Source organism: Nematostella vectensis, chromosome 1 (genome assembly GCF_932526225.1).
Source record: "Nematostella vectensis chromosome 1, jaNemVect1.1, whole genome shotgun sequence".
Classification (NCBI taxonomy): domain Eukaryota; kingdom Metazoa; phylum Cnidaria; class Anthozoa; order Actiniaria; family Edwardsiidae; genus Nematostella; species Nematostella vectensis.
The window spans coordinates 13,848,776-13,864,947 of NC_064034.1; the positions used below are offsets into that span (position 1 = coordinate 13,848,776).

At 35.4% G+C, this 16,172-nt stretch overlaps 2 protein-coding genes across 2 annotated transcripts; both read left to right on the forward strand.

Moving 5' to 3' along the window:
* Positions 1–1,924: 1,924 nt before the first annotated feature.
* On the forward strand, positions 1,925–4,024 carry LOC116614761. Its single transcript, XM_048731398.1, has 2 exons — positions 1,925–2,081; positions 3,352–4,024. Exons 1-2 carry the CDS (start codon positions 1,947–1,949, stop codon positions 3,757–3,759), a joined length of 543 nt encoding a protein of 180 aa, XP_048587355.1. The 5' UTR covers positions 1,925–1,946; the 3' UTR covers positions 3,760–4,024.
* Positions 4,025–13,179: 9,155 nt separating this feature from the next.
* Positions 13,180–14,356, forward strand: LOC125560636 (52 kDa repressor of the inhibitor of the protein kinase-like; the record flags this gene model as incomplete). The annotated part of the gene is made up of 1 exon (XM_048722560.1): positions 13,180–14,356. A coding segment is annotated over one exon (1,101 nt), but the record flags the coding sequence as incomplete, so codon positions are not given.
* Between the last annotated feature and the right edge of the window lie 1,816 nt (positions 14,357–16,172).

The window sequence follows — 16,172 nt, forward strand, 5'->3', positions numbered from 1 at the left end:
ATAATTGCCACGGGGAGCGACAGTTTGTCGACAGTGGGAAAGCAATTTGTAATGGAAAGAATGTCGAGAACCAGTCGTACAGCAACTCGTATCGAAAATGGACTCTAGAGCTCGTTAACAAGTAATAATATAGGAACTAAAAGAATTAAAAAAATAAGCTTATGATACTTTCTCTTAAAATCTAAATATGTATATTCATCTTTGATTGCGAAAGGCAAATTGTTCCATTCTCTAATGAAGAGGTATGGGATGTTTGTTGTCCCCAGGAAGTTCTGTTCTTTTTTTTGGCAATCTAATTTGATTTCTACATCTAGTATCATAACTGTGGATGTCCTTTCCTTAAATCTTATGTGAAAATCTATTGAATTATTTATAGCTTTATATGCAAAGCAAGAACGATGGAATTTTCACCTTTCTTCTGATGTGTTCCACTTAAGAATACTTAGACTTACTCGTCTTTTAGCTCCAAAACCATATTAATTTTTATTTTAAATATGCATACGTATATTCAATTAATTCAATTTTTTGTCTACTGTACTTTTTTTGCACATTTCAAATTATGCATAATGCAGAGCTCTTTCCTTTTATTTTAAAAAGCCAAGCAATCAATTGCTCAATGGGATAGGCAAGCTCAAAACAACCCCTATTTCTCTACAATGAAACCCTAGTTCTCTTAGATTATCTAACTGCAGTTTAAAAAGATCTACCGCATCGCAAATCAAAGTCTCTTTGTCGGAAAAATGGTCTTCGTCCACACAGATCAGCGAGTCAGCAGAAGACGCTTTCCGACCAAAAGTAGCCTTGGTCGAAAGTGAGTATTGATAGCGCGGCTATAGCGCGGTGATGGTTATAACAAATAAAAAAATATGGAATATTTACAAAAAAACAAGTATTTGCATGCATCTATTACTGCTCATAGTAATGATAAATGTATAATATTACCTTATAAAATGTTAACAACAGCCTTGAAAGAGCACAATTTACCCAGCTCTCCCCCCAAATATCTGAAGTAAAAATTGTTGTGAAACTTTTCACCTATACAAAACAGGCATTTAAATCTGAGAAACAGGACCAAAATATGAAAAATTCAATACTTTTTGTTTTGTTTTGGGGAACTTATGTGTGAATAAACGGTTGCAATGGTAACTTGGAGTGTCTTCTCGACATGTCAATGGCATAAAAAATTCCGCAGATAGATTTTAGGAAAAGTTACCAAGTTTAAGCCACTTAACTGCAATTGTTCAGAAGTTATAGCATTCCCCCCCCTCCGCGCGAAATCCCCATCCTCGGGAAAACAGGGCGTCGAGGTCACAGGCGCGAGAACGAAACACCTGCGGAGGGGGAGGAGGTAGGAGCCGAGAGAGAAGAGAAAAGAGGGAGAAGGCAATTCAACAAGGCGTCGTAAGCATGTTGATGATATACTGAATGAAAGCTAGATAATGGTAGATTTTGGCAATTCTGCACCCTTATCTTCGTTAGTTAGATTCACAATCTGACAGCAAACGGAGACGTTGGACGCCATGTAGAACTGTTGTAAACAATTAACTGAAAAGCAAAATAAAAACAAATCTGAAAATCCATCAATATTTTTCTATATTGTTTCAGAAGGTTCCAAGTTATAATGGTAAGTCTTAACAATTCTGCACCCTGAATATCCTTGTTTGTCAGACTCACAATCTGACAGTAAACGAAGACGTTCGTCGCCATGTAAAACTGTTGTAAACAATATACTCACATGCAAAATATCTGAAAATACATAAAAAATTTTCTATATTGTTCCAGGTTCCAAGTTGAATAATGGTTCCAAAGATAATGGTATGTCTTTGCATAATACTGCACCCGGAATTTCTTCATTTGTCAGATTCGAACTGTTGTAAACAATAAACTGAAAAACGATATAAAGTAATCTGAAAATACATAAAAACCTTTCTATATGTTTCAGTTAGATGTTAGATGATGGATTGAGAGTGCACATTGTAACACAGTACGTGTTACACAAAAATCCAAAGAAGCTGGAAATTATTGCAAAGAGACAGAAAGAAATGCTGGAGGCCTTACAGATCAACCTAGATCATCCACATGTAAGCTTTACAGATCAACCTAGATCATCTACATGTAAGCCTACAGATCAACCTAGATCATACACATGTAAGCCCTCAGATCAACCTAGATCACCCACATATAAGCCTACAGATCAACCTAGATCATCCACATGTGAGCTTTACAGATCAACCTAGATCATCCACATGTAAGCTTTACAGATCAACCTAGATCACCCACATGTAAGCTTCACAGATCAACCTAGATCATCCACATGTGAGCTTTGCAGATCAACCTAGATCATCCACATGTGAGCTTTACAGATCAACCTAGATCATCCACATGTGAGCTTTACAGATAAACCCAGATCATCCACATGTGAGCTTTACAGATCAACCTAGATCATCCACATGTGAGCTTTGCAGATCAACCTAGATCATCCACATGTGAGCTTTACAGATAAACCCAGATCATCCACATGTGACCTTTACAGATCAACCTAGATCACGCACATGTAAGCTTTACAGATCAACCTAGATCACCCACGATGTAAGCCTTCAGATCAACCTAGATCATCCATATGTAAGCTGACAGAACAAAGTAGATCATCCATATGTAAGCTTTACAGATCAACCTAGATCATCCATACGTAATCCTACAGATCAACCTAGATCGTCCACGATGTATGCCCTCTTTTCAGCCTAGATCACCTACTTGTAAACTTCAAATCAGTATAGATTACCCTCGAGTAAGCTTTACAGATCAACCTAGATCATCCATATGCAAGCCTACAGAGCAATCTAGATCACGCACATGTAAGCTTTACAGATCAACCTAGATCATCCACGTTGTAAGGATTCAGATCAACCTAGATCATCCATATGTAAGCTGACAGATCAACCTAGATTATCCATATGCAAGCCAACAGATCAACCTTGATCTTCCATATGTAAGCCGACAGATCAACCTAGATCATCCATATGTTAGACGACAGATCAACCGAGACCCACACGTAAGCTTTTTAAAAGAAACTAGCCTCCCGTAATGGAAACTGGGAGTGGGAGCTTAGTTTTAAACTCGCACTTCCTCAACAACATTTTACCAATGCAATTATATCCCCTTCCTTAACGTCAAACAACTCCTCGACACAGATTTTTTTTAAACCCTGTAAAGCTAGCCACCTTCTTAGGTTAAAGCTACCACCGTACCATCTCTAAATAATTAATTCGAGTAGATAATTCGTTATTACTTCGTTATTTACCTATAATTAACGATGAAATTTGCATAAAACATATTTCTTTCTATTTCTAGGTCGCAAAGGTTCATGTGTTATGCAAAGACAACAGTGACATGCAAAACGTTGTGCACTCTAAGCTTAACAATAGCGACAAACTGCTCTTTCAACACATTGGTCACGATCTTTGCTTCTCCGACGTCTTTCGGTATATCGGTGAAAATCTTCTGGGAGAAACAGCGATGCAACTAAATATAGACTGTTTCTTAGAGCAGGGTTGGCACCAATTGAACAACACACTTCTACAAGACAAGACGATGTACGCCCTAACAAGACACGAGACGGACTACAGCATCAAGCACTGCAACGCCACAGAATTCTGCCCTAACGATAGAACCGCTTCCATAGGAAGCCGTGACGCATTTATTGTTAATCTCATCTCTCCTCTTCCGGAAGAAATGCTTAAACAAATGGAAATACTATAGCTGCCCTATTACGGAATCGAGCAAACACTTATTTCTCTGTTTCGCAAATATGGGTTTAAGGTGAAGAATCCTTGCCGTATTTTGCGCAGTTTTCACCATCACTGCAGCCAATATAGAGATATGGAGCAGAAGTAGATAAAAGGGAAGAGAATTGACAATTTCCTTGGCATTGGTGGGAGTAGTGGGTTAGTTTACAATACAGGTCTTTGATGTTTAAAGAAAACAAAGTGAGTGTAAGTCGAATAAACTAATGTCACGCGAGAAATTATCGCAGGGTGTCGGGTATACGCCAGTACTAGTCACGCCGGAAATTAACGCAAGGTGATAGGTTTCGCTGTTTTTACAACTTTATCGTTTTAGACTATCCTCGTTTGTTCATGTTTTTTTTCATAACCAATCGCTCAAACTAAAACAACGTAACAGCTTTAGTTTGACGTCAACAGTTAGTTTGAAATACATTATTTAGTTTGATTCTGCTGCTAAGCTTTTTTTTATTTTAATGTGGCAATACTTGGTTGTGTTAATTGAGTTATTAATCTTGTATTTAAATGCGTTTTTAGTAGAAACTGTTAAGCCCAATTCTGTTGCGTTAAGTTATCTTTCTGCAATGTAATTGTGTAAACATGTTACAGTAGTCATATGGTCTATCCGAAAGCGAAAGACAAACAGACACTTAAAATATTGCATAAATATTAGTTGTGTAAGTTTTTACTACCTCAAATATTGCACAAATGATAAAGAATAGGATGACTCGCTTACGGTTAGGTTTTATAGCTATCACGTCTCGACGATGTTTCTAACTACATTTGTTTTAAGACGTTTGAATCCTAAACAAACAGATTTCATTCCTGAGCAGTATGCCCACTGGGTTGAATCAGAGGTAGAACCGACTGCAAAACCCTTCTGTCGGGATATATTGGAGTGCCTTTCACATGGTAAATGGAGAAAGAAGGCGTGGGTGACACCAGAACACGAACGAGATCGAGACATTGCTCTTCGCGAGTTGCGAGATAAACCGGCAAAACTGTCTCGCCTCGATTTACATTGCGGGCCAGAGTACGATGTAAAAACTGGACCTGCGTATAGATATGACCTTCCATCAGTTTGCGAGCCAGACAGTCCGACTCCTTGCTGTAACGAATAAATAACCGGCCTGTGTGGTAATGGAACGAGCAACTGTAACTGCGAAGGGTGTACTGATTTCAGCGAAGTCATATCCGCCGAGATGTACGACTGGGTTCCACAGAACGAGGCGTGTGTAGTAAAAAACTACTCAAGCGAAGAGGCTTGCAGAGTGGTTTACCAAAAAACTCGACGCTTTCTTCCTAGTCGGAGACTCACAAATGCGGCATTTCAGTAATGCCCTTTTAATCATTTTTACCAATGATCCAGAGCAGGGAGCTGTATGCCCCAACTCCGATAATTGCCACGGGGAGCGACAGTTTGTCGACAGTGGGAATGCAATTTGTAATGGAAAGAATGTCGAGAACCAGTCGTACAGCAACTCGTATCGAAAATGGACTCTAGAGCTCGTTAACAAGTAATAATATAGGAACTAAAAGATTTAAAAAAATAAGCTTATGATACTTTCTCTTAAAATCTAAATATGTTGCCTTGGTCGAAAGTGAGTATTGATAGCGCGGCTATTAATGTAAATCTAGACCGGAACTATCCCGTGGGTTGTCCAGGAGCCTTGAATTCTGTGACGCACAACTCCGGCATGTTAGGCATCCCACGTGCCGGGGGCAGGCCGGAAGCGCAACACTATCATCTAGAATTATAACGCTAAGTTGCGCATCACATTCTCCAGTCACACTTGAAATGCTTCCAGCGAGCGTGCGATACGCATACGCATAGTGCGCGAAGTTTTCGTTTTCCCGCCCACCCTCGCCTTTAGCAGTCTTAAGTTGTAATTATATGTTTCAAGTTTAGTAAATTAGTAGAATAACCACAGATTAGTTACATAATCAATTAAGATTGTAATAGTGTGTAGTGATACGATAATATTTGTTACGATTATGAATGTAAATATTTCATATATTTGTTACATGTAATAAAGACTGCTTGACCCCATCTGGTGTGTGTATGGTTTAGACACTACTATCGGGTATGTTCATGAACTATCCAAACTCAGTAGAAATCATGGAAATACCATGGATTATTGTTCGCTTCAACTGCAAACGGAACGTGGACGCACTGCTTTATAGCCCTCACAAATGACCTTTTCTTCACGAAAGTCAAGAGGAAATATCTCCAGTGAAACTCACCTACCACGTCATTCATCTATACACCAGCCAAGGACAAAATTGTAGTGAAAGACATGATCGCGATAACCACCCCTCAACAGGATGAATATTCCTTTCAGTATCAAACCCCAACGGAAGTAGACCCGCCAGTTTACAAAGTATTAGATGTTCTCAATACTTCCAAAGAATGGGATGTCGTCACAGTCAAAGGCAAAATCTTTGCTTTCAAATACCAGCGTATGGTTGGAAGTCCTCGTAAAAGACTTAAACTTCTTGAAGCAGTATTGGACGACGGATCAGGAAGGATTTCAATAGATATTTGGGAGTCTCACATCGACAATGTCAAAACTGGTAAGTATTTAATATTAATGATAATAATAATATTTTATTATTAATATTGCGCCATGCTCAAAATTTGAAAATGCTCACATGCGCAATATGATAATGGGTATGCAAACATAATACCACTGTGCTATGTTAACTGACATTTCTTTTTTAATTTTTCTATAGGCCATGTTTATACATTGTCTTATGTTCACATCAGAGTCTGGAGTGAAAGAAAAAAACTAGCCACCAATATGCATACCACTATCCAACCACTAGACGTGACGTAAATGTTTTTTCTGATTCACCAATCTATACTGGAGAAAATCTATCCAGATGTCCACATGATGGATAACATTGCTCTTGCCAGAGAGTTGTTGAACAATCTAAATAATCGTACCATTTTGTACATCCAGTAACATGAACAGTTATCACGTTTACCATTAATATGTTGGAGAATTAGTTTGCTGTACAATATTCCAAACTAGACATTTATTCAAAAATGTTTTAAACAGTTATCAAGTTTATCAAACAGTATGATTGACAATTAAAGTTTCAATAATACAGTAGCTATAAATTCTGTTTATCAATACAATAACTATTTTGTTGTATTACAATAAACTTGTTTTCCTATATCTATGGCTTGTTTATATCTAACTGAAAGTATATTAATGTAGATTAATATTATATAAATCTAAATGTAGATTAATATTATATAGTATTGCTTTAGATTTCTTTCACCTTTTAGTACTTAGTTTTCTATGATTCAAAATCAATGGCTTCTGTGTATTACATTTCTCTTGTGATTCGTTTTGTCCTAGAAAATAAAAAATAACATTAAACCATGTTTTTAAACACAAGAACGACTGACTGTTCATTAGCCTTTTTGGGCGATTACGAAAAAAAAAAAAGATTATTTTAGTGTTGACGAGAGAAGCCATTTAAGTGTATGTAAATGCGCAATTCTCGAAATGCGTGTTTGTCGTAAGTAAAAACTAAAAACAAAACCAGATTCGTCCAAAAACATCAGCATATCTGGGTTTGCGCAGTAAGCAGCCCTCAGTTCTTCTCGTCTTTGTAGAGCTATCTGTCTAATCCAAAATTTTATAGAATTAATTAGAATAATTTGCCAGTAGACTTCAATGACTAAAATTACAAATACCACGTAAACTTTGTATAGAATTGAGAATAGAGCAAAGCCAAAGTGGGTTTTTCTAAGATCGACGCCAGCACAATAGCTATTTATGTTTCTGAAAATTCCTTACATTTTGTGACTTAAGGATAAAGTCAACTAGAGGGGATCTACTAACATTCATTCACGCCAAGCTTTATGTAAGAATATGTCTGGTTTTAGCTAGTAAATTTTAAAGCGAACACAACCACAAGAAAGCGACAAAAACAATGCAAGGTGAGTTTTGGACGACGATTTGTATTGTCTATTGAGGATATGACAGTTATTAGGCTTTTTGTTGTCCTTTTTGTTCGCTTTGAGAATGCGAGTACTTAACTTAGTAATCAAATTATTTGAGCATAACAGCTTTTGTTTTGACATTCTTTGTTCTATCTTTATTCTTGATTGTGTTGAAATATTTCATAAAGGCTAACCAATATCGTGTTGCATTTGTCATATACTGCTAATGAAGACCGTTCTTGTCTTTATATCCTGTGCTATTAGTCCTAAAAAGATACATATATCCTTAGAAGATACAGCAACTTTCTCAACTTACAAGAGAAATTTTCCTTACCGAGGATTAAAAAAAATTCCACCCTTTTGCCAATATGTATTGTTGTTATTGTCTGCATCTTGCATCTCATGTGTTTATTTATTTTTTAAATAGTTGTGGAAATTAGTTAGATTATAAATGTCTTGATGAAAAGATTGTTTTGAAAGAAATATCACTCTTTTATGAACCAGGGACTACCTGAGGGGGAAAATGAATGCTAAAGACTGGAAGACATGAGAATTGAAAACCATGTCTTGAAAGATTAGCTGTAGGGAGTTCTTATTCACTAGTCATTTGACTAGTGAATAACCCCACACACATGGTCCCAGAAAAGGGTGGGGGATTAGACTTTAATAAAAGCCTGTTTCCAAGTTAAGAGTCAAAAACAGTCAATACCACCACCCCTCTTGATATATTCTGGTTAAAAAGTAATCTAAAACCCCACATTAACCCCTGACTTCCGCAGGACCATAAGGGAGGGGGCTCAAATGACTAGGGCATTACTATGTGATTCAGCAGTACACACTCAATAGGTTTTTTTTAGAACAAGACACTTATAAAAAACTAAAAACTAACTTTTGCTTTATAAATAATACATCTGTAACGAAAACAGTTTTCTATCAACCTAAAGATCATGGAAAGGGGAAATTTTAGGAAAGTACTGAATATAATTATCACATAATTGTTATTATAAATATTTTCTTTTCAAACATTTAAAGAAGAGTCACATTTCTTCCTTTTTCTTCTCTCTGTTGACTATTTTTATGCAATTGATGCTCTTTGCTATTTCCCCTCTACACAAAAAAATAAATTAATGAACAGATTTGATTTTTAAATTACAAATTTTCATTTAGTACTTTGACATATCTTCTTTTTAGGATTTCCTTTCCAAGTCTCTTTCCCATTACATTTATTTTAAAGGTTTAGATTTATTTCATTGGAATTGTTGGATCCAGGGATTCCAAAAGAACCAAAATATAATGCATTACTGGATGTATATTTATATATATTAATTCCCATAGGGATGGAAAATCACCACTTAAAATGGTACATTAAAACTTCTGTATTCTTCTTCTTATCTAAAATTGTGTCTGACACTATATTCTATCTTTGAAATTCTGTTTCATCCATTACTTGTTCTTCGCAAGGACAAAGCTTGTCAGAATGGAGCTTTACAAATGTACATTAATGGAACTTTTATTAAGGGGAAGGGTTTTTTTAGGGCAAGATACTTAAACTTTATAACATTAGCAACAACCTTGTTCTTTTTCAATAATAGAATTCTGTTCACATAGCTTGATAGCATAGACATGGCCTCTTTTAGAGGCCTGTGGTGGTAAAAGGGTAAAGATAATGGGAAAGGGGAAATGTCAAGAAATGCTCAATCAAACTATTTTCATTACTTTTATATTTTTTCACCAAACCTTTCAAGTTGAGTCAATTCCCTTTATATCTCCTCTCCCGTCGACTATGTTTTAGTCAATAGATATTCTTTGCTTCCTCTCTACCCCAAACATAGATCAATGAAAGGGTTTGTTTTGAAATTAGACGTTAGCATTTTAGCACTGTCAGTAATGCCTTAGATGTTTTTTTAGGATTTGCTTCCAAAATCAATCTGTTTTTTCTTCATTGCATTCATTTTGGTGTGGGCCACCAACAACAAGGCCCTTATATGGTAAAGGGTGGGTGCACCAATATGTGATGCATGAAAGGAGATATATTTTTGGATTTTAATTTCCAGACATTTTTCTGAATATTCGGTCCAATGAAGAAGAGAATCGCCACTAAATCAATACATAAAAATTACAGTATGGCATTACTAAGCATGACAGTATGGTTTAGAAACAGTCTAAATATATTATTTAAAATCTTTGGAATGCTGTTATATCCATGACATATTCTGCACAAGGGTAAAGCTTGTCGGAGTATTGTTTTGATTAAAAAAATATTCATAATGGAACTTCTATGATGGGACATAAGAATTTACCATTAGACTCTTGACAACTTCGACAGACATATTAACACCAGGGATTGTGTTTGAAAAACTTTAATGTACTGCATAATTTAAATTATTGAATAAGGCCTTAATCCATTTGGTTGGTCCAATAAATAAATCTCAGTAAAGAGCAGGATCCTAGATTCCCCCAAAATACCTCGATCAGTCAAAAGGTGTTCAATGCTGGCTCCGCTTTTACGCAGTGCCTCAATCTATATATTAAATTATAAAATGGATCAAGCAAGCACTCATTTAATAATATCAAATATGCAGTATGAAAATTAACAAATACTAAACCTTGGTGTGAAAAAGGCTGTCTATACAAATAAACACAAATTCAAAGGGGAGCGCAAAAAGGAAGAAATGTGACTCTATTTAAAAGTTTCCTAGTATTTTTTTCCTTTTCCTATTACCCTTAGGTTTGATATAAAACTGTTTTCTTTACAAATTTATTATTGAAAAAGCACAAGTTATCTTTATATAATTTAAGCACCTTGCTCTAATAAAAACCCCTTCCCTTTATAGAAGTTTCACTAATGTAGACTTGTATCAAAGCTACATTCTGACCAGCCTTGCCCTTGCAAAGAAACAAATAATACAACAGTATTCCAAAGAGAAAATGTTATACATTTCAGGTGCCATATGGAAGTTTTGTCTATCACTTACTGGTAATACTTCAGCACCAAGGATGTAACAGTCATGCATTACATGTTGGTGCACCCACCCTTAAGCAAGGTGGCCTGCTGTTTTATAGAAACCCTGAATGCCACTCCAAAATTAAATGCAAAGGAGGAGAACAAATTGACTTGGGAAGCAAATTCTAAAAAAAACCCTTGATATTACTCAAAGTAGAGCTAAATGAATATGTCTATTTTCAAACCTAACCTATTTTAATTTATTTAGGGTGCAGAGAATAAACAGTGAAAAATATCAATTGCGTACAAAAAATAGTTAACAGAGAGAGAAAAAAGGAAGAAATGGGACTATATTATCTTTGATAAAAAAATTCACAGTAATGCAAAAACACTCTCCTAACATTTCCCCTTTCCTCATTATCTTTAGGTTGATAGATAAATGTTTTCTTAACAGATTTATCATTGAGAGAAAGTATCTTGCTCTAAAAAAACTATTACACTTATACTGTTGTATAAAAGTAAGAAATCCCCTACTAAATTATTCAGTTTCAGTTTCAGTTTATTGTTTTATCACTTAATACATTTTTTTAAATAAAGATAATAATATAATAATTTACATAGTGTAAACCTCAAGGCTTATACGAGACGGACCTCCTAAATCTTAACAGAAAATACATATTTGATAGTTCGGACAGTCAGATTAATTATATAAATATTTGTTAGGAGAGCTTTCATATTTTTTTCATACTTATATAAAAAACACACACACACAAACACAAATCGAGAAAGAAAAAAAATTAAGAGTTAATAAGAGAAGTCTTTAACTTATTACAAAAAGAGTTAAGCGTTTTGGCAGACTGAATATCAGAAGACAATGAATTGAAATATTTAGGTCCCTGTTGTCTTAACGCAAACTTATGTATATTTGTTCTAAACTTTGAAATATGGAACAAGTTAGAGCTTCTCGTGTAATAATCGTGAATTTGAGAGTTCAATTGAAATATCCTGTTAAATGTTTAGGGAAGTAACCTATTTTTAAATTTATACATTAACTTGCCTATTTGAAATAAAAAAAAAATAATTGAATTTCAATATGTTTATATTCCTATATATCGGATCAGTGTGTGCATCATAGGATGCTCCAACAATTATACGTATTGCTCGTTTTTGGAGCATGAGAATACGATTTAAATTAGATGGATAAGTGGATCCCCAAACACTAACACAGTATTGCAAGTATGGATATAACAAAGAATAATACAACGTCAATAGTGATTGCTTTGAAAGGCAAAAACTTGCTTTATACATAATTCCTACAGCTTTTGAAACCTTACGCGCGACATTGGTAATATGTGGTAACCATGTCAAGTGTTCGTCAAGAATAACACCTAAAAATACTGCTTCTTTAACTCGCTTTATATTCTGATCACCTAAGGTGACCTTTATACCAAGGTTTTGGCTTTTTTGCCGTGGCATAAAGATAATATAGTTTGATTTTTTTATATTTATAGATAACTTGTTTGAACAAAACCAATCTGTTAATTTGGTAAGTTCATTATTGATTGTGAGACATAATGAGTCTAAGTTTTTATGGGAGAAAAATATACTTGTATCATCAGCAAATAAAGGTCTTTCGTCTTTAATAAGACTTCTTCAGGGCAGACTGAAGAAGGTGAATCGTTACAAGCTTATTTACATCATAAAAAATAAATAAATAAATAAATAAATAAGCTTGTAACGATTCACCTTCTTCAGTCTGCCCTGAAGAAGTCTTATTAAAGACGAAAATTTGGCAGAGTCGATTTCCAGATTTTGGTGTATTTTGCTAGAAACCGTGATATCCTTAGGTCCCTTTTTAAAACAATTATTTTCTGTGGGAAAATCAATATCTCCACTTAGAGGGATGGTGACCCCACTAATGCTGCCCTAGCTGGTAATTTCCAGGCACTGCTTGAATTCCGGGTAGATAGTGGTGACCAAATACTGGAGCAGCACCTAGAAAATTCACCATGAAATGCCACATACATTTCAAAGACCATCCAGAATCAAATGATATCAACTGTTGGTGCTCATATTTTAAATAATTTATCCCAGGAAATGAGAGATAGCAATATAGCGGCTGATATAGCAAACAAAGAAAATCTTTCTGTTGTGATTAGATTTCTCGACTCAACCAAAAACTTCAGAGAAGAATTTATTGGATTTTATATTTGTAAGGAGGGAACAACAGGAGAGTCCATCAAAGACCTTATAACTGCAGCTGTAGTAGACTTAGGATGGATGATGGAAGACTGTCGTGGCCAATGTTATGATGGCGCTGGCAATATGGCTGGACGAATTAATGGAGCCTCCTCGTTAATCAGAGCAGAACATGAGATGGCAATTTTTGTCCTAGCATGAATCACCAGCTGAATTTGTGTATTGCCAATACCTGCCAAATACCAAATGTCAGAAACATGATGGATGTTGTGCGAAAGCTTTTTGAATTTTTTTGACAACTCTCCCAAGCGACAAGAACATTTAGAATTCAGGATCATAGAACTTTTGCAAAAAAAAAACACACTTCTTTAATTAATGTATGCCACACCCGATGGATTGAAAGGATAGATGCTATGGACCGAATAGTTGAGCTTCTCCATCCAGTCACAGCTACAATAGAAGATATCTCAATGAACAGACACAAGCATGAAAATACCAACTGGAATCCTACCAGCAGACAAGATGCCCAATCATTACTTAATGCTATCAACTTTTCCTTTATTGTTGCTATTGTTATTGTCAGACATATTTTGGCACTAACTAAGCCACTTACAGTGAAGCTGCAAAGTAAAGCTATGGATATCCTGAAAGCTAAAGAAGAACTTGCTCTTCTGATATCAGTTCTCACAGAAATGAGCAATGACATTGATGCCACACACCATGAACTGTACCAGGATGCAGTGACTATCGCAAGACAAGTAGATGTACAACCAGATATGCCAAGGGTAGCTCAGAGACAGACACATAGACCCAATGCTCCTGCTTCAAATCCTGAAGACTATTACAAGATAAATCTGAGCAGAGTTTTCCTAGACCATGTACTCGAGCAGCTCGATTCTAGATTCAAGGATGATGTATTTATCTGCTACAAAGGTATTTCGATCATACCCTCTGTTTTGATTGCTACTGATGACTGGAAGCCTAATGTTTTAGAATTTTGTAACTATTACAGACAGGACATGCCAAATTATATAGGTTTACAGGCAGAGCTTTTATTATGGGAGAGATTATGGAAGGGGAGGGATAACAGAGGAGAAGTGATTCCAGACACTCTTAAGGCTACACTGGAGGATATTGACAAAGATGCATATGTCAATATTTATTTCATGTTAAAGATCCTGATCACACTTCCAATTTCATCTGCTTCTTGTGAGAGATCCATTTCATCCCTTCGAAATCTTAAAACCTATTTGAGAAGCACAATGACTGAGGACAGATTGAATGGGCTGGCACTAATGTATACCCACAAAGACATGGATTTAGACCTGGACAGAATAATAGATTTATTTGCTCAATTGCACCCTAGGAGAATGAGAATGGCAAACATATTAACTTAAATTTTTGCACCATCTGTTTCTAGAGGGCTTGTGAGTTATGTTCCATCTGGGTCTTACCTTTAAACTGATGGAGAACAGCTACAGAAACTCAAACTGGTGCCTGTATAACTTTCTTAAAAAGTCATTTCTAGATGTTTTTTTTATTTAGTGATGATTTTAATTTTTCTATTGACACTGGGATTTCATGTTAAGCTCGAATGGTTTACAAACATTTCCCTGGGCTCCAGAAGCTGCAGTTTCAAAGGATAAAAAAGGGGAGTATTTCTCAAATTATATATATATTTTATAATCATTTAGTACTTCTCATTTTTATAACTTGATATTAATGTTGTATTTTTCTCCAGAGCTCCAGTGGCTGCTGTTCCCAAGGATGAAAAAGGGGAGTTTTTTTCAAATTATATTCTTTTTATAATCATTCACTACTTTTCTCTTTTAAACTATGATAACAATGTTGGATTTTTCTCCAGAGCTCCAGTTACTGCAGTCCCCAAGGATGAAAAAGGGGAGTTTTTATTCAAATTATATTGTCTATAATTTGTACATATCTTTTGTATATGACATACGATATTAATATTGTATTTTTTTCTTATTATCTTGAAAACTCCTGGACCAAGGACCAACACAGGCTTGCCATCTATAAGTACCATTTTTCCTTCTCCTGCTCAAAGACAGTTAGTAGGCAGCTATATTGGACATAGACCAGTGGCACCGGTTTGGATACCATATATTTTTTTTGTAGAGCAAGGTGTTCCATGTACCACCTTCAACAAAATAAAGCTTTTTTTGCCTTTATGATAGCATGTTTTTTTGTTCTTTTTGGGGTAATTAACTTTTCTGAAAATGCAGAAAATGTCATTTATAGAGCTTGAAATTTCAAATTTTTTTGGGGAGCATTCCTCTCAAACACCTCTATTGTTGGTGTTTCGGTAGAAACTACTCACTCAAAAACCTGGATCCACCCCTGGATAACTTTCAAACCATTTGAGAGGAGTTCCACGTATTCCATAGTTATGCAATTTAGCTAGTAAAATGCCATGATTGACCGTGTCAAACGCCTTTGACAGATCAATAAAAACGCCTAGAGTATGTATATTTTTTATAATCAATAGCACTAGATAGAGTATCGTATAAATGAAGAAGTGCAAGAGCTGTCGAATGGTCCTTTCTAAAACCATATTGGTTATTTGATAGAATATCATATTTAATCAGGAAATTATATAAACGTTTATACACAACTTTCTCGAAAAATTTCGAAAAAACTGGTAAGACGGACACAGGTCTATAGGTTGCATAAAAAGCCTGATCACCAGCCTTAAACAGTGGTAAAACGCGTGCCACTTTTAACTTCTTTGGGACTATACCAGACCGAGTAGATAAATTGATAATATCAGCTATTGGTTTGGAAATTATATCAATATTTGGCTTTATAATATCTATGTGGATATTGTCAAACCCAGCAGCTGTGCCAGGACGAAGGCTTGAGCAGATCTCAATGATTTCTTGGTGATCAGTATCAGAAAAAAATATTGAATTAAGAATATCATTGTTCAGAAAACTAGAGAAACATTTATCAGAAGATGGTACTTTCTCCGCTAACGAGGGACTAAGATTTGTGAAATAATCACAAAAAGCATTTGCAATCTCCATCGAATCGCTGACTTCACGGCCGGCAACCTTAAATGTAGAAGGCAAACGTGAATTACTTTGACGACGATTAATAACATTAAGAATTCTCCAGGTTTTTTTAACGTCGGATTTGTATTCGAATAGTTTTTTGTCATAATAATCACGCTTTGCTATTTTAAGTATGTGATTAAGCTTATTTCTAAACTTCTTATATTGATGTTCGTGACGTAATGTTGGAGAGCATAAGAATTGTCTATATAAGTTAT

Bases quoted from the DNA above. Each gene is read 5' to 3' on its own strand.
- LOC116614761 (XM_048731398.1), top strand. From the start codon at position 1,947: ATGTTAGATGATGGATTGAGAGTGCACATTGTAACACAGTACGTGTTA. The intron at 2,082-3,351 runs GTAAGCTTTACA...TTCTATTTCTAG, and splicing joins TCAACCTAGATCATCCACAT to GTCGCAAAGGTTCATGTGTT.